The 27,080-nt window shown below is 30.1% G+C and overlaps 1 protein-coding gene across 5 annotated transcripts in view; it reads right to left on the bottom strand.

The window, feature by feature from the left end:
* Positions 1-26,417, bottom strand: part of LOC100161079 (protein numb) — a 38,081-nt gene extending 11,664 nt beyond the window's left edge. The window contains exons 1-2 of one of the 5 annotated variants that reach the window (XM_029491305.1): positions 25,942-26,417; positions 17,308-17,440 (exon numbers count right to left, since the gene is read on the bottom strand). Coding sequence is in view for 2 of the 5 variants with exons in the window: in XM_016803296.2 (XP_016658785.1) it covers positions 13,537-13,698 (162 nt within the window). In the remaining 3 variants the exon portion in view is untranslated. Of the gene's footprint in view, positions 1-13,536; positions 15,836-17,307; positions 17,441-25,925 lie in introns of those variants that run through there. The other 4 variants (XM_016803300.2, XM_016803297.2, XM_016803296.2 and 1 more) reach the window with 4 other exon arrangements.
* Between the last annotated feature and the right edge of the window lie 663 nt (positions 26,418-27,080).

Genomic DNA, 27,080 nt, shown 5'->3' with positions numbered 1-27,080 from the left:
ACCCCCTCGCGGAGGCCTCCTATAGCAATACGATATATATATATATAATATATATTATAATAGTAAAATATTTTATATCAGTGTATATTACGATACTGCACATGTATATAGTTATGGTGCGTTGACCGACGGTGGCTTCGTCACAGTCACGGTATTGTTTTTTTTTTTTTTAATATTACCGGGTTATACGTATACTATGGCATACGGTATACAGCAGCAGTTGCCGCCAACAGAAGAGATCAGTGCGAAACGACGATGACCGTGGGATAAACCCTTTGGGCGGATCGCTTCCGCGTTCACGCTCGGTAGAGCGCGAATATTTCCGAACATTATTATACATATTATAGTATATTATATTTATAAAGATAAACCATATATATAACTACGTCAGTGGCGTATTTGGAGGGGAGGACGGCGATTTTTTTCTCCTTGTTCCCTAATTGATTTGGTTTTAAGTACGAATCAATGTTAAGTAATAACTAATAGATAAGGATGATAAAATATGTACATATGCATGATTCGTCTTATACACTAACTGCAGCGATAAATAAAATTAATATATAAGTAATATATGTTTCGAATTTTTCCCGACATGACTTATGTCTACAAACCACAGTATACTCGTATTACAATATAAATATGTCTAAATTGTATTATAATCGATACAATACAAAAAAAATATATGAAAATGGATTTTGTTCGTTTTGCGAATTATAAATAAAAGAATAGTACCGCGAGACGGTGGTATTGAGTGTTTTAAATCAAACGGACGAGAGGTATCTTTAGGCCTATATAGGCCTTTTCGCTGGCTTAAACGTGTTGTTCGTTTTATTTGTACCCTATACCATTTACCCCGTGATTGGTTAAGCTGGGAGAGTCGAACTATTGCCCCAAAGTGGTGGTTGGTTGGAATGAGTGCCAGTCCTACACTGCAGTGCTTGTACTTGCAGTATACTTACGCCCGCAGCAGATCGCGACATACTTTCCTTTTATATCTATTATGGAATTATTTTCACTTATTTTAAGTAAATTTAAAACATGGTTAATATCAAGCATGGGATAAGATTACAAGAGAAACTAAATTAATTTTCTTTTCTGAATGTTCTCAGAGAATAATTAACATAAATATTATTACCTAACTATAAAATAATTGACAAATTTTTAAATATGTAAAAAAGAAATCTTTAATTTGTAATTTAGTATAAGCATTAGAGATCGGCTATTTAATTAAGATTACGATGATGGGCCTTTAATTACGGTTTTATTGTTTTTCGCATAGAAATTTGTTAAAAATGTATTAATCCACTTAGGTATCTACCGTTTATCAAACACCCATTAAATTGTATTGCATTATCGTTGTATTTGACGAAAGGACAAGTGTCTCTTATAAAAGCGCGCATACTATACTCGCCGTCACGTACCTATAACCTATATTATATTTATATACACGGAAGGGGTGGTATACCTTTCAAGCCCCAGTTATACTATAATAATACACAGTTTGTCATAACATTTAGATGAACACATCATTCGTAACAATATTTATTTTTGACTGTTTTAAAAATATTACAGAAATCATTCGAGAAACAGTATACCCAGTTAAACCTACAGTCACCCTTATATTATTATTATTATTTATTACCTATTAGGTATCAGCTAAATATTTGTTGAGCTTCGAGTGTATTGTGTACACCATTTACCACATCCGGGTGTGTTCAAACTTTACTTCGTATCGAATGTACCTATCTGTTTTAGATATTTTATTACACAACCACTGCACGCATATATATATAATATAGATCGTAAACATTCCATACAATATTATAACGTCGAGAGTCGAGACAAACACGTTTTAGCAGTCTCATAACTGCATAAAATATTATATACCTACCTATAGTATTTTTATTTTTTTTTTTAGTATTGTAATTTACACATTTTATAAATTATAATATATGCTTTATATTATATTATATTATATTACCATGGTGTGTAGGTTTTATTTTTATAATAGATAAGATTCAACTGTGATATTATAAAACGTTTAAACGCATAATTTATAAACACACAAAGACAAACACAATATTATATTATATTTTTTCTTTTCTTTTCTAAAAGTCTGCTTCATCAGTTTTAAACACGAACGACGTGCTACACTTTCACCGATTCTATACACTAATATATCATAATATTATTATATACTGCGATGTAGTACGAAGGATAGGTAGTACAACCTGTCTATAAAAGAATGTATGTATGCATAAAGTAATAGCGTACCGCGCAAGCGCGGGATACATAGTACAATCATTTTATTATAAAATTATTCGCTAGCATTCATAAAAGCACTGCGACGACGAGAAGATCGGAACCACGTGTAAGGGTGGCTGTAAGGTGTAATTGGATGATTTTTTTTTTATATTCTCCGAAATGAACAGTCCTATTACAATGATGATAATAATAACGGCTACCGCGATAAGGGTTTTTTGTATTTTTTAAACCCATACTAGTTATAGTTCCCACGAGCTATCTTCGCGTTGGCAGACGAAAGAGTATTAAAAAGTATTAAACACGTGTCGCGGACGCGTGCGGCACTGCTGCATACGACCGCATGCAATTTCCGCTTCCTATAATACACTATACATATAATAATATATATATGGCTTTTATTGCACGCGTTGGCCCGACGTTCCAACGGATTAGTGCCAAAATCCCAGTCTACAGTACACTTATAATATACGCAATCGATAATTCACGAAATAATATATGCATCAAATATACATATGAACAGACAAGATTATACTATTATTATATATTATAGACCATCTATATAATACGCACTTAACGGCGTTGTTGTTGAATATGACGTGTATGTATTATAATATTAAATTGGACCATTTGAAACGAGAAAATAGTAACATCTGGATAACATGCTGTAAATACAGCGTGTTTATAGCATTCAGCCGAATGATGGTTTTCCAAAAAAAGCATTACTACGGTCTCCGGATATATAAACAGATCGAGGCGATTGCTCTTAGTAAAACGGAATAATCATAACTTATAAACCTATTTTATTCATTAATACATCTATTCAACGTTAAAAAAACGTGAAACATGTACATAATTGTATTTTTTAAATTCAATCTATAGACATATTATTCTTATGTTGGATCTAAATATAATGTTACACAATATTCGTTTGATACCTCTTTTTATTAATGTGTTGTTCGTGCATAAAATAATTCATGAATTCGTCATTTATGGTAAATAAAACATTTTACACTTTTGTGTAAAAGTATGTATATATGTATGTAATATGTATATGTATACCTATCCGGACATCCTGTTTATACATTTATACATGACAATAAACGTGAGCAAAGACAAAATCGACAGGTTTCTATGGATTATTATAATGTTACCTATACCCATATATATATATATATATATATATATATATATATATAAACATTATAAGTACATACCTATATCGGGCTATATCTGTAAAAACATTACAAATTATCATTGTTCTTTACAGTTGTTATACGTTGTTGAACATTTAAATAATATTTGATATTATTGCGATAAAACGTTACGATAGTCTGAAGGTAGATAATTGAGTGGTTTTATATAAGAAAAATTGTATAAGTGTTGTATTTTTTAATAATTCACACGCAATGGGCAGTGACACAGTTAAAGTAAAAAAAAACTGTGTGAAAATACCAGGAAAGTGTCCTTTTTTGGTTTGGACCCTTAGGTATCTCAAAACATTAGAAAATATGCATCTGTTCGTATTCCCATAAGAGGGGGGCCTCACCAACAACAAAAAAAGAACCATTATAATACGTATATATATATATCAGTGTCTTCAGGACACGGGACAGAAACGCTACCTGCCGTATGAATGGCGTGTGAAAAATTATACAACCAAACTAAATTTAATCACACGAGCAACGAGTATTTGTGCATTATATACATTTAATATATTATACAAAGATATGTATACATTTTATTCCCCTCTAATAATATTTTAAGTTGTGTCTCATATGTTGTCGACTACTGGTGGCTGGTATTCTTTCAAACCACAACCGCGTGTAAGGTGCTTAATAATGTTTGTGTATGACTATACTCGGCCTATATAAATATAATTACCTATATTAATTAGGGTAATCGGAAAAATAAGTCCCGGTAAAAAGGTCTCACACTGGGAAAAAAAAGTCCGTTAAAAATGAATGAAAATAATAAAATATATCAAAATTGAAGTATAAATATGTTAAAATTATATTGAAAAATACATTAAAAATTACCTACACAAAAAATCATATAATATTAAAAATAGAAAGACGCTTATACACCTATATAATGTATACCTATATTATAATATATATATTTAATTTTCAAGTTCCTTAATAAAGATCATATTTTTGGCTTTTGCTATAACTTAGTAATTTAGTATTTAGTTTTAGTGTAATGATAATAATATTGTATATTTCAAATTGTATAGATAAATATAAAAAGTTTCATATTATAAATTATTTATCATAAATTGAAAGGTAGTTTTAAAAAAAATTAGTTTGTTATAATAGGAATTCATTCTGGATGGTTTTTAAAATATAGTAGACTAATAAATATATATGAGATTACTATAGATACTTATAACTTTGATTAGGAACATTACCCATAAACAGGCCTTTTTAACGGCCGTAAGTCATAACATAAGAAAGAGCTGTACCTAATTACAGTATTACATTTTTATAGCATGATTATTTATTGTTATAATTATATAGGTACTATAATTGTATTTATTATTGACTATTGTATAATGTAGGTATTACATTTTATTATTTTAGATTAGTATTAAATTAAACTTGATTATATTTTAATATGTGATTTAAGTAAGTGATTAACATTTTTTATGATATTATAAGATTTTTTTATGTAACTTTAATGTATTTTTCAACACAATTTTAACATATTTATTTTTTAATTTTGATATATTTTCATAAATTTTAATCGGGACATTTTTTTCCGCGATTCATTAATTAGGTACCTTATAGTATACACACCCAGCTAAAATGTATACGATCAAATCAAATTATATAGGTAGTAATATTTTTTTTGCATTACTGAGTGTCTGCAATACATCAAGTCGGTGGAATAAATATTATATTTTAGCTAAGTATTATAACTCTAATGTCGAGTTGCATGAAAAATGTATTAATTCAATGGTACAATAAGATTGGTCTAATGTTTAAAGGACCACTAGCTCACTATTTATTAATTAAATGTTTAGTGATTGTTCATGCTACCAGGCATAAATTTCATAACTTTCTATTAAAAATGTAAGACAATATTGATTTAAATCTCATAGAATTTCATTATACATACTGACGTAAATTAACATAACTGGGCATAATTATTAATATACATGATTCATCGTTCAAATTAAATTCTGTACTCCAAAATTTGCAATAAATTATTCAGGTAGGTGTAATTATTAGCCTACCATTAAATTTAAAAATAAAACGAGATTAAAATTACTTTACTGTATATGGAGCAGAACAAATTTTAAATATTAGTTTTCGTAAATATTACTTAAAGTATTAAAACTATACTGTAGACATTATTGTAATATTTTTGTCAACGACAATGATACGTGATATTGTGACAACCTATTACCTATTTATCATATTAATAAATATTTTGGTATATAAATATAGGTTAACTGACGAATTGAAACATGATAACTTAAACATTTAAAGTTAAAATGTTTAATGATCATATTAGAATATTATGCCTATGTATTACAAATTATATAGGTATATACCTTAGATCATATACGATCGTATATGATCTAAGGTACATACGATACACATTATAATGATACTTTTTAAACCGGTGTACCAAAAATAAGTAAACCGGGACAATAAAAACGACAAAAAAGTGTTTACATTTTATACTTTTTAGACACATTTCTTCGTCTTATCGTGTCCAGGCTATGATATAGATGTTTTATTTTGTTATACTCCTTTTAGACACATTAATAACGTACAGCACTGGACGATTCATTGGTCAGGTATGTCAGTTATTTGGTGCCTACAGCAAAGTAGTAGGTACACGTTTCGTAAACAATTTACCCAACTACTAAAAAAGTAAAAACTAAATGCATGCAATGAATCACTCTGCATATAGGTAAACCAGCTGTGACTCAGTATATATATATATATATATATAGTGATAATGTGATATTGATTTGATAATACGCACCATATGGTAAAATTATATGAATAATAACAAATATAACAATTACGTTTTATAAATATTATCTTTTACCACAAAAATATTTAGAATGGACCAGTTTCAATAATAAATTAAATCATTTATAGGTGCCACGATGTACACGAATTTATCAGGTGTGTAAGCCACTATAAACAGTTAGCAATAATGAGTTATGACTTATGAGTTTATTACCAATCTCTCCCAATTTAATGAGTCATAGGTTTGACTGTGTGATTTTCTACAGCCAGTGTTTTTGTATTGAACTGTATTTTGTTTCCATACGTAAATGCGTTTGACAAAGTGTATGAGTAAGTATAAAAATAATAACTATTGTTACGCACTTACGTGCTGTCAAAATACGGTGTAAGCATATTATTATAGTGCAATTTGAAATTTGAATACTTGTTCTCAGAAGTTCGTCAAATAAACTTGTAGAAGGTATATGTCAAAAGTATTAGATTTCATAACAGTTTATATTTTAAATAAAACATCTGATAATGATCATTTTAAATTACATTCAACAATATTATAAATTATAAAATACTGGTGGCGATCAGGATTTTGGTAAAAACAAATTATATAGGTACATTATACATAATATGTTTTCAAATGCAAAATATATTACAGATATTATTGACGTATATTGTACCTAGTCGAAATAAATAATTATCAGAAAAGCCGAATAAATAAAATATTCATGGATATTTGTGAATTTGCGTTGTAACTAGAATTAGCACTTTTTATATCGCTCTAAAAAACGCAGAAATCTGCATATTTTTTTTTGCAGAATAGTTAAAGGGAAAATCATTAAAATGTTGATGTGTAAATATGCTTTAATAAGCAAAAACCTATTAGTGTATACAAAATTAAATTCTGGGTTTAGATTATTTATTATATTCCTAATAAGTTTTTTATTTTATCCCTTTATTTATTTAACTAAGTATATAAAAAAAAAAATTCAAATGCTAGAGGTCTCCTAAACCTAGTACCCACTACCCATCATAAACTCATAACATTTTTGTAATAGTCTAAAGTCTAAACAGAATATTTAACAGATGCTCAGTGTAAATTTGCTATGTTACGCACTTGTGAGACGGAGACAACACATGCGGATGTGTAGTCTTGTCTTCTAAATGAAAAAGTCTTCACCGAAGAAAAATTAATTATATTCTTAATTTTTTATTATAACTTGTACTCTATGCAAAAAATTGAAAAACTAAAACATTATTGAAAGTGCCTATAGACACAGTGAAACTAATACATTGGTTATACTTTAAAAATAGATTAACAAAATATCTCTTTTCGTTTCTTTCATTGAACCGTCATTTCACATCTATATATATTATAACTACAATACGTCAATACTATACAGTATACATATTATAGAAACAAGTTTTTTGTAGGTAACGGACTGCAGCTGATTCAGAGGCTAAGTCAATGGATCTCTGGAGACTTCAAATTAACACGCACCTATATATTTTACACATTGAAGTTCAGTGTGTATATATTTAGAAATTAATTATGTATTTACCCATATTAAAACATAATTTTATTATTGTGCGTCCTCGTAACCTATAAGCAAGTAGATTTATTTAACTTCATAAACTCAATAGGTAAGTAAGTATTTAATATTCGAAGGACTGCACATCACTACATTAGTATTGTTCATTCCATTCTCCTATATTATCAAGTTCATTGTTCATAATATTTCTTTATTTCGTGCAAGATGTTCACAAATACTTATGTACTATCCATAAAACACACACTTTCTGCAGTCACGGAAATGATATTGAAAACAATAAGCGTAATTTGTAATAATTTTGTCATATTATGTACTCATATAATATACATAATATTTTAGATCGTAAACGGTGGTCGATGACGACATGACGTTAATGTATAATAATTATATTGAATTCAATCGAAGCGAACGGTTACGCGATGACCAATCGCCGAGCGTGAACGCTTCCTAACCGCAACGATCAAGTAACCATCGAAACAAGCTATATACCGCCTCTGCCACCGAGTACCGACGACAATGACATTAAACATTAGGTTTATAATATTATACGTTTAGGTATAAGCCATAAGGTATGAGTGTCTACGTTATTTCGTCAGTGTATAGATAGACTCCTATCGACTGCCGTGTACCTACGTAGAAATTGAATGAAAGCAAGCTGATACGACAAACCTCGACAACTACAGACTACTATACTACGCCTACACCACAAGTCCACGACTACAACATAATATAATACCATAAACACACGGCATAAATATAATATCGACGCTGAGGCCAGATGCTCTGCAGCGATGTTCACTCGTCGCGCAGCTGCTCCGACACAACAAACTGCAGCACCGGTGGCGTGTTTTAAAAATAGCATCCCTCCCCCCGCCACATTTAGGGTTGTGTAAAAGGTTTTTTTTTCGTGTGGACCTGCTACGAGCTCGCCGCTTAGAATAGAAAAACACGAAAATCGATTTTAGCGTACGCCTGTAGATAGATAGATACGTACCTACGCATAATAATATGGTACCTATACGTGTGTAGCCACATCACAGCCAGCCATTCCCCCCCGTGTGAACGACCTCGTGAAAGCCCCCGCGCGCAAGGTCAACCGGTGGAGAAACGTTCTCGGAGAATAAATAATAAAATATATATATATATATGTAATAAAAAAACGAGAATATCAGCTCCACGTTGAGACACGATTGCAGAAAGACCAACGACGCCGATGGACCGGAATGAGAGAGAGAGAGAGAGAGAGAGAGAGAGAGATGTGATAAAAATCCGTCGACAAAGAAGAATATTAGTTACTACAGCAATACATCGCCGTCGTCGTTATTTTCCTATATAATAGTTTTTCAGCTAGCAGTTCGTCGATATTATATTATATAGATAGATCGGTTGTTGGTTAATTATTAAATTAATTGCAAGGCCTATCGTCGATCGACACAACGGCAGCACCCACAGTTGTTGGACAAACAGTTTTTTTTCCGTCAAATCGACCGGAAACGTGCAACTAAGATACGTGTAAAAAACATTTGTAGGCATACTACCTATATAGACGCACGAGGAGGAGGCTGCTTGCGCGGAAACGTTAACGGATGTGGAGATGTTTTCTGTCAGAGGTGCTACATTTGAGACAGGACGTGAACCGTGAATTATGCAATAGGGGTTGAATGGAGCATGTGTGTGTTTGCGTATTAATATACATACGTTCGCGCGAGCGTGAGTGTGTGTGCAACTCTAAAACGTCTAACACAAAAGACTGTAGTGGTGACATATATTATATACATGTATTACGACCAGTGTACCTACATTTATACCTTAACCGATCTCGGAGACGACTACGACCATTGATCAACCTGTTATAATAATAATAATAATAATAAAAATAATATAGGAATTCGATATATAGTATATAGGCAACGAATTTCGTATACTCACCCCTATATATTTTACACATAATATATCTAATACATATATTACAAGGGGAAATCACACTCACCCTTATAATATTATCCATTGTCATCGTTTGAGCGAAAGGGGGAAGTAAGACAGTATAGTTGTAGGTACCCATATACCTATAATAGCGACACGCTGTTTTCTTGCACACTGCGATCTCAAGCTGTTTTGGAATAAACGAATAGGAAACGTGAAAAAACGGCGGATATCCTGCAGGTTCTCATATACATGGGCGAATACATCGTCGTCGTCAATCGTTGTTCGTTTCAGACGTATTGCCGAAAAATATTATTTTATTAAGTGCATTGAAAAACGATTGGTTTCTATACTCAATATTCATATTATACCCATTTTCGAAACAATTCACCGACATGGAAAAGATTAATTTTTACATACTATATACTATGTATACTGTATACAGTACTGTACGTCTGTACATTGTAATAATTGTAATGAGGTAAATTATATCAGCTGCACGATATGAACGATGAATTTACAATTTAACGTTTCCAATTAGGTAGATATAATCGATTCCTATATTATGTTTATATATCAATTTTTGAATAAGTACAATAATATAATATAGTACTATTATAAGCGCGCTGTGTATAATAAATAATAATAATTATTGTTCATATTTGTTATCGATCGTAAGTATTTTATAAATGACATATAGGTACGTGTTAGCATTTCTATTACCTTAAAAATTCACTATCACAATAATATGCATAATATGCATAATGTTTAACTTTTTTATGGTGGTGGGGTTACGTTGTAGTTTCCAGAATTCCTACCATTTGACAAAATCCAAACGCCACGGCCGTGGAACATTCTTTTGTACATTGTTAAATAATGATATTTTTAATTTAAAATTAAATGTTGACATTATAATTTATTATATACACTATTCGTCTATTCACTACACAATTTTAAATATTTTAATAGTTGTCAGTTGTTGTGGTCTAGTGATAATTTTCGTTTATAATTATTTTAACTGGTTTTAGGTATGTTTTTTTTAAAGCGTACCTATTCTAACCTTCTCAACATTTAAGACGGCATAATAATATGTAAAGTCTTTGTCACTAATCAGTAATATGATAAAACAGTAAAACACAAAGAAATGTCACCAACTTACCAATATTGGCTATATGCATATCACTTATATTCTATTGAAATCACTTATCAGTTAATAACATTATACCCATATGTAAATATAATACGTGATATATAAATGGACCGACCGTAAATATTACACATTTTATTAAGTATAATTTAATACATACGAATCCAAACTTTATAACTCTAATAATATTACATCAAGGCATATTCTAGTATTCAAATGTAAATGTATTTGTTTTAGAAATTCAAAAAATAATACCTTTTAATTTTTATTATAAAATGAAACAACAGGTGCCCAAAATTCCAATGGTGTAAATAGAATGCATTAAAATACCTTACGATACACTATTATGGGTATCTATAGACTGGGGTATACAGACTGACTATATCTCGTCGTTATAGAGCCTGAAGCCAGTAATGTCCAACCTTTTTTTTTTCAGTAGACCACGATAGTAAAAATATGTTGCCTTTATGTGAATAACAATATAAATTTTAAGTTGTATTCCATTTTTATCACCAGGTATATTGTACCAATATCTATAGTATAACTTTTATAAACATACAAATATTTTTAGATTAATAAAAAAAAAGGAAATTTAAATATTTTGGAAGTACATAGGTATTTGTATTATTTTGTATAGGCACTTATTTATATTTGGTAAGGTTAATGGTTGGGTATCACTTGCCTGGACAGTAGGTGGCGCTTACCTATTCTAAGTATTCGGAAGTAACTATTATAGACATGAACAAAAAAATTTGAATGAACTTTTTCACGTCGTTGAAGTACGCTAATGTTATACATGATACTTAACTACTTATAATGTCATAAACAAAAACAGAAAAACAAAATAGAACAACTAGAGGAACCTCGACATAATATTCCACACACAGTTACGTACACGTTACACGACGTATAACAATAATAATATGTGTATAATATTCTCTAAACAACACACGCTATTGAATATATATAATACAAATGAAACAACGTTGTTCACATGGTCTCAAAACCGTTTCGACATCGCACGCGATGGACGATTTTTAAGGTAATTTGAAAGAAATTGAATTTATTGCGCAAATACTTGTGAATATTTTACAGAGTACCCACCTACCTACAATGTATTATTATAAAATGAAAACTCTACTTCTCGGCACGTATATCATAATATTAAAAAGTGGTCAAGTTAATGAAAAATATTAATATGAGTTAGTTAAGTCAGCATTAAGCTATAACTTATAAGTTAATAGTAAACAAACAATACTATGTTTAATTATACAAGTTTAAAGTTCAGGTATGGAGAAAAAATTAATTATTATTTTTAATTTAAGTTACAACCGGGTTCACACATTATAAATACCTATATATGTAATGAATAATGAATGTGCAACTTTGCATTATTTTAAATATTATACATCTTAACTATTAGTTCTGAATTTTTTATACTAGCAGACAGAATCTGTGAAGTTAGGGAAATTACATAGACATCTGTGCTAACTAAATTATTATTATTATTTGTACTATTAAGCCTCTGTATATCATACAGAATGATGAACAAATTGGATAATTCGATTTAACTTTGATCACAGACAGGTATGTTGTTTAAAACATGATTTTAACTTAACATTTTTTTTTTTTAATTAACTGGAAAAAGCTTAATTGTTACAACTGATTCTTCAACTACCTACCCATATTTTTAAGTTGAAAAGTAAATGAAAAATTAACTTTTCATCTTAGTTTAACCATAAAGAAAAATTATCTACGTAATACGAAACGTGTTAATATGCACAGGAGGTGCGGACTGCAGAGTTGTAGCCGATTTATCTTTGTTGTCCCTCGCGGATCGCGAATAAAAAACTTGTAATTACTATTTATCGATAAAACGCCCACCCACCACACGCTATATAGGTATATACATAATACAAACAATGTGCGTCTGTGTGTTGGGTGTATTCTCGAAACGTGAACACAATAACACAATAATATTATAACGTAGGTACCTACGTACATTAATACACAGAATAATAATTTATATTATTAGCATAATAATATTATTGCACGACGGACTACGGGACACAAGGTCGCACCCAACCGGTACGCGTGTGTGCGCATATAATATAATAATATTATACAAAGTCGCGGACGACGACTGAACACAAGAGGATTTTCGATTTTTCGTTGCCCGTCGGTGACATCGATATAATGACGTAGTTACTCGTTACTCGTGACGACGACGTCTCCGCGGGCTATAGCTACAATACAATACTATTATAGCCATACAAAAATCGATGGGTACTACTAGGAATATTAGTGGCATAACCAGGAGTTTTTTAACAGATGGTGAGTGGTGGGGGGTGGGGATAAAAATGTGATTTGTATTGTTAGCTCTAGAGAATTCTTAGTTATTATATGACCAAATGTTATGTAATATTGAATACATCCAACTGAAATGAATAATATTTTTAACAACTTTTTATTATTATTGTGTCCAAGTCCAATCTAAAACTTTCATTGTAATAGGAAATTGTATTATACAAGCGGTCAATATCTTTTATACGTTGTCGTATCCGGCTAAAATACGGCTAATAGGGTGGGGGGGGGACCATGGACCCCTTTGCCAACCCCTGAGTAGTATTATTATTATTTTAATACCGTCCGTTGCGGACGAGCGTCGTACCTTGGAGGATTTGCTGTGCCGAACACTGGACGAACGCCGAAACGTCGAGCCCGCGTGGCTGCCGACCCGGTCCAACGGTTCGTGATGCGACGCCGCGTTACCCATGACTTTCGGGCTGAACAGCAGTTTTCGCGAAAAGATTTTTTTGAACGACAACGGCATCACACGTCAAAACAACACACACACACTCTCACACACGGCACGGTACGACGCACCACGGCCGACGGCACCAACGACCAAAACGAATCACGATTTGAACACGTCAGAAGACATTTGCGAATAAAAGAAACGCGAACCGAACTGTATAATCCATCGGCGGGAATGAAATATAATAATAACAGAATATACTATGTTCTCTTGATAACAATTTTCGTTAACCGACGACGGACGCGCAAGACTATCGCGAAATCACAGAGTTTTGCCGTGAAATCGAGGTATTTTTTATTATCAGAGACGTTGGTTTTGACGGTGGGAGGGGTACGGGAAAGAAACACGGCGGAGTGATACGAGGACGCGCGCCAACGACGACGGCGACGGCGAATTCGACTGACAAACGACGGTTGCAAACGGACCCGTGCGACTGGCGTCGCTGTAGAAAATTTCGTAACGTACATTCCCGGAGGACCCCCTCCCCACACGCACCGCCAGGCCAGGCACCCCAATGGCGCGGTGGCGGTGGTGGTGAGTAACCGGTTTCCACGCGCACGCGGTGGGAACCGGACAGGCAGCGTTCACACACATCACGTCGTTGCGCGCATGCTCTTTCGAGGTCCGTCACCGTGAGTACCACGGTACAAGTAGACACTCCTTAAGCGCGTCCCCACCAAAACCCATCCGAGACAACCACCGTGTGACCGTGGTAGCCGCGCACTCTAACCTCCTCCACGGCACCGCATGCACGACGACGACCACATTTATGGTCCGACCGTTTTTACACCCGCGACGGATGTAACCGACAAATAACGGCGGCGGGGACGACGGCGATTTCAACGTATTTCTGTACTTCCACTAAAAGAGGGGTGACTTACAACCGAATTTTTGACCAATATTAATTTGCTGTTCGGGCGAGACGACGACGTGGTGTTGGCGTTCTCCCAAGTTTCGAGCGACGATTTTAAGACAGGCACTTATGGGAAACGACTAAAGTGTGTGTACGAGTGTAGAAACGAGTTTGGAGACCTATACACAAATGCAAGTCGCTTGGTCGCACATAATATTATACTATTAGTATTTGATACTATAAGTAATAACTAATAGGTAATAGGTAATGGCTTAAGGGCTATGGCCTATGGCTATATTAAACACTTATCATATATTATATGAGTATTAATTAGGTACATGTTATTATATATTGTGTTATTATAAATTATAATTTATAACAATATCGTTTCCACATCGTTCATCCTCAACCGTTACTATAATAATATATGTACCTATCATTGGTATTTTCCAATAAAATATAGCTCTCTCAATAAATGTTTGTTCGAAACCACAGACGCAAATAGAGTTTGAAATTTAGGCTGTATCTCAGGTTTATACTGGATACTCTTATGATGCTTTTAAATTATCACAAAACCACTAAAAAAATTTTACTTGTGCTCGGTAATTAATTATAGTTAAACATAAACATATAATACATTACCTAATTAATGTTTGTCTATCTGTCTGTTATGCATTCCTAAACGGCTTGACCGATTTTTATGACATTTTTTGTGTGTGTTTAATTGGCTCCTGGGATGATTCAGATTCAACCCGGGGAGGTGCTCAAATGTTGAGATTTACGATAGAACTTCTTGTTTATAAATGGTTTCTATTGGTTTTCATAATTATTATTATTGTTAATACGATAAGCCTGTTGACACAGAGGCACTTCTATGAATTTTAGTACAGAATGTCTCAAGATCGAACGACGGTTACGGTGGACCAATTTTTTTTCTTATTTTTGCTATTTTTAAATTTCTTCTTTATCTATACATACGAATGTTTGGCTTTTTTTTATTCATCAATTCTTAGTACGATCGTGTTAGGTTAAACACTACCTACATGAGAAATTGAGTTAATTTGAAAAATCCAATGTTGTAAAAATTTGAACTTCAAACATTTTTTATTTTTTTTTTTTTATAAGAAATATACAATCTGTACAGTGAGGCACAATAAGAATATAGGCTAAATTGCAGTGATATGAATGAGTTGTTGGAAGAAGCCACCCAGTAATGACACTTCCTATGAACTTCAAACATTAAAAATTTAATTTGACTTTCTTAGACATATTTTTTAGGCAAATTACTTATAAGGAATCTTGTATTACGTTTTCAAATCTTAAGTTTAAGAAAGAAAAATTTTTAGGAATTTCTAACTCAAAATAATTTGCACATTTTCGTGATTTTTACGCATTTTGTCAAAATTCGAACTTTAAATGTTTATAAAAAATATTGTGACTGTATTTTTAACATTTTTGAAATATCATTATAACAATAAATGAAGAGCCTTGTATTAAATTTTTAAACTTTTTTACTCAACAAATAAAATTTGATTTACATTCATAGAAAAAAAAACTAAAATAATTGGAAATTGAAAATATCCGCCAACAGTCCAAAACAGATCAAAATGTTTTGAATATTTTATCGTGTATAGAAAATGCTAATATAAACAACCAGTGAAAAGAGCCCGATATTTTAGTATTTTCAAATATTATATTATATGTAGTAAAAGTTATTGAACAATGAACACTAAACATAAAATACAAATAAGATTACAAATGACAATCAAGTATCAACATTATCATTTATCGTAATATTCGGTCTGGACACAATTTGAACGATGATTTATATACATAGATCTATGTTTATATACCTACTCATAATTATTACAACTACAAAATATATAAAATAATTGTCAAGGGGGGGGGGGGGGCATTAAGCCCTCAGCCCACCTTGAATCCACCACAGGAAATCGTATTTAGTTAAACGGTATTTTGATTTTTGACGGAATAGTATTAGGTTGCTCAAAATCGTATATCATCTGAAAAGTATTCGTTTGGAACCGTTTATCGTAATCCGGTAAGCGGTAACCCAATATGAATTATATTATACAATAGAATACATAATATACAGTATACACATTACACACTGCCAATGTAATATTTTCCATGAAAATAAGTTTTGGCAAAATATTGTTTAGTATATTACAGTCCCAACTTTCTACAACAGAATATTTTCCATAAAATTACATTTCCTAGTACATTTGCTTCCGTCCTTCCGACATGGTGACATAATAATATACTTCAATCGGATAACAATTCCAATGTAATATGATTCAATAAAAATGCGATTCCAACAATATTTGTTTCCAATGAGGTATTTCAACAATTTTACGATTCCCAACGAATAACCGGAATAAGTTTCCAACTTTTTTATGTACGTTCGCTTCGTGCACTCAACAATTAATAAAGAAAATATATCCTTAGCCCTTAGGTATATCGTATATAGGTACAGTTTTTACTTATTTTCATCATAGTATCATATATGCATCAGTTCCTGTTATAATTAGTAAAAAACTAATGTTCACGTTTATTATCATAAATAATTAGTTCAACTTAACGGGAATTTAACAATTATCAAATAATTTGATAGTGTATATATATATAGTTACCATAGTTTAATGAAAATGTTATTTAAAGCGATCTATTATTACGTGGATGATGATTTTCATAATGTAGGCATGTAGCATATAAAACCAAAACCGTATAATTGTTTTTTTTTAATACCTTACCTTTATAGGTGCTTTAAATTTGTGATACTTTTTTCTTTGGGTTTTCTTCAACTATATTAACTTCCCACATTGTTTAAAGTAATTTTGTATTCTTTACAAAGCATCGAATTTCAATTTCAAACATGTTCGTGCTCTACAAAAACCAATCAGTTTTTTCAGAATTTGAATCAATAGCTTTAAAATTAATTTTGTCTTTGTACCTTTCTCCTTAAGTGATTTTGTAATTTTATTCGTAGTCACATTATACACATAATATACCATATGGCGTAATAATTAATAATTAAATAAAGATTATGCTAAAAATTATTTTATTTTATAGAAATAAAAATATTGAATTTAGGTACTTATGTATTGTATTAGTATTAATAGCATGCTATTTAAATTATTATTTTAGAAGAAAATGTAAAATATAAAAAAAATGGTGACCTAATATCGGGCTTATTCGGGCTATATCTAGTATCTAATTTCAATTTTCAAGTAAAATTATAAATTATACAAGTATTTCATATATCTGTCTAAAATATAATTTACCAAATCAAAGCCTAAGTTAAAAGATTTCAATATTTTAATTTTAAAGTAATAGGTATGATAACATAATACTTCGTAATCTTTGTTAATTTTAATTTATATCTATTATTTTACTTTTTATTTAAACACAAAGGTGGTCTAGGCATCTAGCCCTAAGCAATCAGTTGTAAGTCCTGCACTTGAGAAGGTCAATCACTGCACAAATAATAATATGTTTATGTTATAAATTGAATGATATTAATGAACATTCAAATTATAAACCATTACTTATGTGGTATTTTGGTCAATGAGACCAAATATAAATTATTACCTTCTGAATTATAGTATAACATCTTATAAAAATGTTCTTCACATTATATTTGTTTAGTTAAGTAAATACCTAATTGTATTTTAATCAAATTTAAGATGCATTTAAATTTTAAATTTATATTGTTTTACACAACACCAGTGACGCTAATTCCTTGGTACATGGGGGGGGGGGGGGCAGTGTTTGGCAAGTTCCTTATAAAAAGGAATTCGTTCCGTTCCTCGTTCTTTTTTTAAAAAAAGGAATTTATTCTGTTCCCTGTTCCTTTAAAAAAAAAAATTCGTTCCCTTGTCGTTCCTTTGGAAAATGAACGAGTTCCTTTTTTAGTTCCAAATAAAATAAAAATTCTTATGTAATCATTAATGTTTTTTTTCGTATTATGCATACTTTTTTAATTTGTATTTATAATAATATATAACTACAAGTAGGTACATATTTTATATGTTTATGCAATATATTATTATATATTTTGAGATTTTCTTCAAAATTAAATTTTTGGCTAACGTATGTCGATTGTCTTAACGTCGATACTTGATAACAATCACTAATTATTAGTAATATACATTATACACATTAAAAAAATATATCTTAATTTCAATTTTAACATACTTATCTGTGTAAATTATTGGAACTAGAAAGAAACGAACAATTTTGTTATTTTTCCTTAAAAAAAAGAACTAGTTCATTTTCTCGTTCTTTTTTTATAAAAAGGAATTCCTTCATCGTGCCGTTCTTTAAAAAACGAATTCGTTCCAGGAATCCGTTCCTTTTGGAACTCGTTCCTTCCAAACACTGGGGAGGGGTAATTGCCCGTCGCCTTAAAAAAATAATTTTGTAGTGGGTTTGTGTGTACCTACCTATAGGGTGGATCCTAGTTAAATGTCACGGTCGTCAATTAACCCGCTCCAGACCAATTGGATAATTATGAATTACAATAATACAATATATAGGTATTTATATTATTATTTTTAAAAACTTCTTAGAATAATTCTAAGAAGTTTTTATAATAATTATTATTATACAATACAATCTATATAAAATGTATTTACAATAGATTATATACGTATAGCTAGTTATTTATAGACACGGAAGAATATATTAAAGAGATAACCCAACAATAACACTTTTGACATTATGATAACTAAAAATATTTTGTTATGTTAATTTTTACACCAATTTCTTTTTAGCCTTCTCGGAAGATTGCCTGGGATATCGTCGGAGACAAGGACATGGATAAGTGGGTTTGAATAAGCCAAAGAGTTTGTATGTATAATGTGGGAGTGCTATTTCTGAGACTGCTTGGATTTTTAACTCTAAGTTCATATATCATTATTTAAATTTAATCTTTATAAAAAACATAAACAATCATAATATGAACATTGCATTGTACATTTTTTCCACCCTATATTTCACAAAAGTTCATCCTTGCAATATTTATTTTATTTGAAAATTTTTTGGCAAATCCCCATTCTTATTAGTTATTACTATGAAGATTAAAAGTAGTAGCTTTTTTAAATACCCTTTATAAATTAAAAATGTGTTGAGCGGAAAAAAATATTTCTTATTTAGGATAGGTATTATGAACTATATAACACAAGAACAAGATAATAATAAACAAAAATATTATGATAAATATTATAATATAATATACCAATCAAATAAGTACTTATAATTCAATTAAAAATATTAAATAATAATGTTTACACTGCTGGACCTACAACTGTAGTTTTTCTAATAATGATGAAAAATTACTATGGCGTGATTTTTTCAATATCAGTTTTACTGTTATTATTTCACGGGTCAGTGCTTTTATAATACAGCGAAAATTGAGACGTTTTTGTAGGAGTACCGTTTTTACATCTATCTCAAGGTCTTTAGGTATGTTCCACTTCAGAGAAGACAAAACAATATAACATTCAAAATAATTTACGTATTGCACCAAATTTCATACTATATAAACAGTTAACACTATTATTTTTTAAAAATAATAATGATAAAACTTTAATTGATACTAATTAAAGTAATTAAAACCAACTCTCTACAGTTTTTATAGTTTTTACTAAAAAAATAACGTAAAAAATGCATAATATATTAAGGTATCTACTATCTCTACGACTTTGCAACAATATCGTTATATTATCAGAGCATTCAGAGTTTCAGAACCAAACAAGGCCTTGTGAGTATAAGTTGTGACACGTGTTTTTATTGTTATCGTTACTCGGTTAAGTATGCTACAATGATTTATAACGTAACTCATTTTAGTCATCATATTATATTAATTATAATATTTACCTAGTATGAAGGTTAAAATAAAAAAGTCATAATAGACTCAAGCACGTACATCGAAAAATAGTGGTGGGAAGGATGTATATAAAATATAATCAATATAAATTACAAATCAAAAGTTATACATTTGCAGTCTTCAGGGATATGGAGGGATTAGGATTATATACTCTAAACGCCCCACTCCCCTTGTTAAGTCACTATAAAAATAATAATTTGTTATATCTTATATTTATATAGTTAGGAGAAATAAAGCATTATAATTTAAAATTAAAACTTTAACACATTGATTTTCTTTCTTGTATTTAATATTTTTAAAGAGAAAAATAATATTAACTATATTAATTTGACTAAATAATTTATAAACTTATTTTGTTTAAATTCTGATTGATATTAATTCTGATGCTGTTTATTTAATGGTAATCGTTAAAATAGATATGTGCAATGACTTGGACAGTTGGACAGCATAAATTCACTTTCACATATAACCGTGTGCACATTTTATCCAATGAACGTAAATCCAAAATGTCAATACCTATGTATATCGAGAATTGAGAAACCAATCTAGTTTAGAACTAACACAATAAGAGAGGGGAGATTTGTTTCGAATATTGTTTATTGCTTCATGTACAGTCTAATATTACACACATAATATATACTATATAGGTATGCAATATACAATATGTAACTATAAATATTGAAACGATATACAAACCAATGGCCTTGACCAAAATATAACGCGTTTCACATTTTTCTTAGGATTTTTTCTTTTACCGAGGGCCGAAACAATACATGGAAATTACTTTTTTTATTTCCAACATTGTAGGTGTGGATAAATAATTTTTGTTCTTTTTCTGTCTCTAATTAAGTCCACAAACATAACCCTATGTATATAGTATATACAAAGCATTATATTTTAATATACATTATACACGAGCTACACGAATACATGACATGATATTCAATGAGCCAAAGACTTCTAATTATACTTTTCAAGTTACTGGAAACATCAAAATAATATATTTATTATTAACTGTTGTCTGTTAGTAATGTGTAATATTTTATAGCATTATACGTTTTGAATATTTATTATATAATATTAAATTAGTAAATACCTAATACATATAAGTATATCATATAATAGAGTATAGTATAATAACCATACAATAAATTTGCACAAAATTAAATTGTAATAATAGAGTACCTGAGTACCTACAGACTAGTAGTCGACTACAGACATCCCACGCATATTTTAAATTGAATACATAGTATATAATAATCTTATTAGCACTCAGTATTAACAATTTAACTTAGTCCACGTTGTGAACAAATATTAGTGTATCTACTTATGAATTTTTCTAAAGAAAATATTGCAAGGTCGTATTTTCGATAAAAATTTTAATTTATTTTGTTATTAATGATTGTTTCGAGTGGGTACAGAGATATGTCCATTTAAATCTTGTTAAACCTGCAATATGCATACAGCAATATTATAGTCTATAACACATCAGTCAAAAGATATAGTGATAGAAGTACAATTTAATAACATTTTTATTTTATTTACAATAAATTTGAGATCAAAACATATCAAAATTCTTCTAACAATAGAATATAATAATATGTTTAAACTCATTCATAGTTTGATGCTTGACGTTACTATAATAATTTATAGCTTAGTTTTTTTTGTATTGGGATACAATTCAATTATATTTATGAGTTATGACTCCTTCAATTTAGTTGTTAATAAACAAATGATTGAGCATCTACTGTATAATATACTAAAAGACTAAACGACCTATGTATTACACAATATGGCTAATATGGGTGTAGGCGCCATTATAAATATGATACAATAACATATATAGCGTGTAATAATAGTTAGATTAATACTTGTAATTGGATCGAATAGGGAAGGGTCGATTCTTAAAAAATTAACGGATCCGATTCTTATGGTTTGACTGCAGCTTGCTTCAAAATGTCTGTAGTTCAGCCCTTCATACCTATCGTTAACGATTATACTTTATTACATATTATAGGTACTCAAATTACAGATGAGTTCGTATACGAATTTACTTTAACACAATAATTTACCCAATAAACGTGACATTAAATAATAAGTTATTTTTATTAAATACATATATTTTTTGATTTTGTCTTTATCTTTTTTATCAAAAATTAAAAAAACCTACTATTGTACTATTTATGTTTTTACAAATGTGTTTATACTAATGTATGATACACATTACGCTTACATATATTTACTTTTAAGGGATTATAGCCTACACGACTCTATTATCATATTACATTACTTATGGTTTACAGATGGTAAAGACTAAAGAGTATTATCGTTATAACTACTTATAAGATGTAACAGCATGTTTAGGTACTATACTGTCTATAATAATACTATTAGAATTATTACAGCGTATTAATATAATATTACGTTCTTCAGACTACACTAACATTATAAAATATAATAAATAACTTAGTTTTAAGAACTGTTGAATAATAGGTAAGTCAACCTATTATAATGTTATATGGTGTAAACTGTATATTATATTACTGAAAATTGTAAATATTGACTTAATAGTTTTTTATTTTTTTTATTTAAAACTGAATAATGTTCTAATAACTAAAAACAAAATTGTATATACCTATCGTATTAAAACAACTAATTAACAATCTTGAATATTATATATTTATCAATTTGTCTAGGTATCAATTATAAATTAATATAGGCTATATTATGTTTAACTAATTATGAAAAATGTTAAGTTTAATAAATATATAAAATTATATAATATAGGTGCCGTGGGACCTAATAGTGTACATAATACATAATATGCAACTCTTGAAAATAATCACGTGTTTATTCAAGTGTTACAGACAAATTTTCAACAGTTCAATTTTTATCACGCTATACTGCAGCTATAATGCTTTAGGTACCTACTGCTTTTTTACCAACTAACAATAAACAGTTCATATTTAGTTCATTTAAATTTGAAATTCAACTATTCATAAGCTATCTATACAAAACACAAGCAACATTTTGATACTATAATACCTATTACCTAGGTACCTACTACAAATTATAATAGTAGACAACTAAAATATTTAAAAATAATAATACCCTATAATATATATAATATATATTAAAAACCTGAAATACTAACAATATTATAGGCAATGAAAAATATTAAATAATATCCTTTTTTTATGATGTATGATTTTATACTGAAAATTGCGTTTAATTTTTTTCAACCAACAAATTCACGCAAATTCAAACAACCCGCATTTCATTCATGTTGTTGAAGAATGAAGTTTTAATATACAAAGAAAAGAACACTAGAATTTAAACTTAAACTTACTTTTTAAACATACATCTTTGAATGTTATTGTGTCATAGGTGAAATTAAAGAGGGATTGAGGATAAATAACGCATCTAATTTAGAAATTAACTCCCTCATAATATATGCCATCTGTGGACTAACTGAAAAAATATGGGGTTTCACCACCACCAGTTTTTTCATTGAAATTGCGCCAGTGGCTTATGTAGATTAATATTATTTTTATAGAAATTCTCATAGTTAAAATGTTTTAATATTTTAAATATTTTAAATTAAATATCCATTTTAGATTGGCGAATGATGATTGGGAATTTTATAGGACATATTTACATAGTTCCGATAAATAATTCATTAACAAATAATATGAAAAATAAAATATCTAATCTAGTGTTAAGGTTACCAAATAAATTGATTTCATACTTATTGATATAATAATAATAATATACAGGTTATATCGGAAATTAGATCACCGATGACGCCAAAATTGTTTTATTTTATGTACTCGTGTTATTATTTATAATATTATGCTCAATTTAAACTATTGTTCGAATGCAATTATAAGCAAAATATTAGTTAAATTATGCTGTATTCAAAAGAAAAAACAGTGGCCCAATAACTGTTTGAACATGCATAATATTATACTCAATGAACAAATTATATTATGAAATTATGAAATTTGTCGACGGTCGTTTATTTTGGTATGATTAGATGATCCAGTTTATAAAAAGAAAAAAAGATTACATGCACATAAGTCCTATTGCTAATAGTTTAAATAATTAGCAGATGAATATCATTAGGTAACCATTTATATATATTTTTTATTATTAATCTGATGTTAAAACATTTCTTTTCATCATAACATTGATACCGTTTATACCTGCATAATATATGTAACTATATCTAAAATTAACTAACATATTTTAACATCTATTAATAAAAAACTTTTATAAACTTTTTTTTATTAGAACTATGATTTGTAATTACTTCATCATAATATATAGGTATATTTTTTATCAATACCGTAATTAATTGTAGATATATATAATATAAATATAGTACCTACGCATAATAATAAAAACAAATCCAATTAAAAAAAAATAAGACTTAACTCTTTATTTAAATGCCATCATGACAACATATTGAAAATATACCTGTATCAGGAACTGTATACTTATACCTATTAGTATATTAGTATACCTATTTTTGTATATATTGTATACACACTATTATAATAATATATATAGCCTATATAGGGTGTCATGACAATTTGGAAAAGTTCTGTATGGTAAATGATTATATTATATATAATTATAAACAAAATATACAAAAACATTTCCAATTTCTCAAAGTTTCTAGAAACCGAGTGTTCACCAATCATCTTAAGTATAGGTATATTATATTGTATAGGTACACAATTTATTTCAGATTTGTAAATAATTATAATAAGTTATGATAAAAACTAACAATATATATTACCGTTATTAATTATTTGTAAGCACGAGGCAACAGTCACAAGTATTATGTTCCTTTAAGTTTAGATTTTTCAACAGTTAATACAACTTGATTTTAGTACCTACTTAGTTCTTATAACGAAAATATTTCCTTATTCTTATATTAAATTACCTATTAGTGATAAAGGAAAATCTTTAAGACATTTTACTATACCTTTAATCCGTATCATATATTATATTGAAAATAATATTTGAAATTCGAATATACCCCTTGATAATCGATATATATATATTATTAGGATAATATAAACCTTAAACATTTTTATAGACAGACAATGTGTTATATACGTAGTTATATACGTAGGTATATTATAGTAATCGACCAAAATTAAAAAATAAACTTCTTATTCTTTTCAGCGGGTGGTCAAATTATTATTTACTTGAAAAAGAGTCAGAATTATAACTTTCTCAGATTGTGTGTATAGGTACATATATCGTTTTTCTGAAACGTGCTTTTTTATTTTTATAGTGTTCGTAAAAACGCGATCAGGTCGATTGACTGTTCTAAATATTTTACCGTTTTCAACACACGATATGTATAAGGCATGTAACGGTACCGGGTCAAGTTCAAAGCTTACCAATATTTAATAGGTACAATAATTATGAATTTTATGTAATTGTGCAGTATAATAACTCACTGACCAGACTGTTAACTTACACGAATTTCCGGCTGCGTGATGTGTATGCCCGCAAGCGATTTGTTCGATCCGTACAATCTTGTTTTCCAACGAGTTTTTCATTTTCTAACTCAAATATCAAATCGACTATATTATAATTTAATGTAAATTATACTGATATCGGATATAACAATACTGCGGGGTAAGTGTATATAATATAGTGTACTATTTTAACGATAAAATACGACAGGTCGCGGACACAAAAAATATTATTATGTAGACGAAACGATGTAGATGAATTAATGAAACACTCGCCTCGGACTTTCGGGGCTTTACCGCCGCTACCCTCAGATAATATTATATAATATAATTGTCGTATACAATCTTAACACTAGAGTATAACAATATGCATCATATGCCATCATAGACGAATAACAACGTAACACGACCTGAGGCGAGTGACTTCGCGAGCCACCGAGTACGCGAGCTCGTGTTCTACTAATCGAGAGTACGCGGCGTTATCGTAACTTCACCGCCACCACCACCTACTATTATAATAATACTATATACTACCGCCGCCACTGCGACCTGCCCGTCACGCTCACGGCCGGCGGTGGCTCACGCCAAAGTCTCCCGCCGCCGCCGCCCAGTCGCTCGATCGCTCTCTCGCGGCCGTGGCCAACGTGCGTGGCGCGTACGGGCGGCGTCGAGCGCGAAACTTGGGCCGTACCGGCGCAGACGCCGCGACCTTGGGCGGACTGGCCAAAGCTATATAGTATGCGGGCGGGCAGAGAGGTATCGACGCCGGGACGCTCGATATTTGAACAGTGCGCCGCAAAATTACGGTGAGCAAGGCGGCGCCTCCGGCCGCAACTGCAGCTGCAGGGAACGCGCGCGCCAGGCAGTACGTCGCGCGTCGTCGTCCACAGGGCATGATTGGAAACTTTGATCTAATGATATTTCAACGTATTTACCCGCGGACGACCACTAAAAATTTCATTTTTGTTTTGTTTGAATTAACAAACGCCAAACGGCTCAGTGAAAATTTTAGAAACAGATAACGATTATTATTACAACAAGTACCTAACTAAGAAAGAGACAACTATAAATATTAAATAAGATAATATTACTATGTTTTTTTGTTCATTATAATATTTTATAATTTATTTAGCTGCTGCTA

The sequence above is a fragment of the Acyrthosiphon pisum genome, chromosome A3 (genome assembly GCF_005508785.2).
Source record: "Acyrthosiphon pisum isolate AL4f chromosome A3, pea_aphid_22Mar2018_4r6ur, whole genome shotgun sequence".
In the NCBI taxonomy this organism is placed as follows: domain Eukaryota; kingdom Metazoa; phylum Arthropoda; class Insecta; order Hemiptera; family Aphididae; genus Acyrthosiphon; species Acyrthosiphon pisum.
Note: the sequence above shows the minus strand (reverse complement) of the source record. Positions and strands in the feature narration are given on the sequence as shown.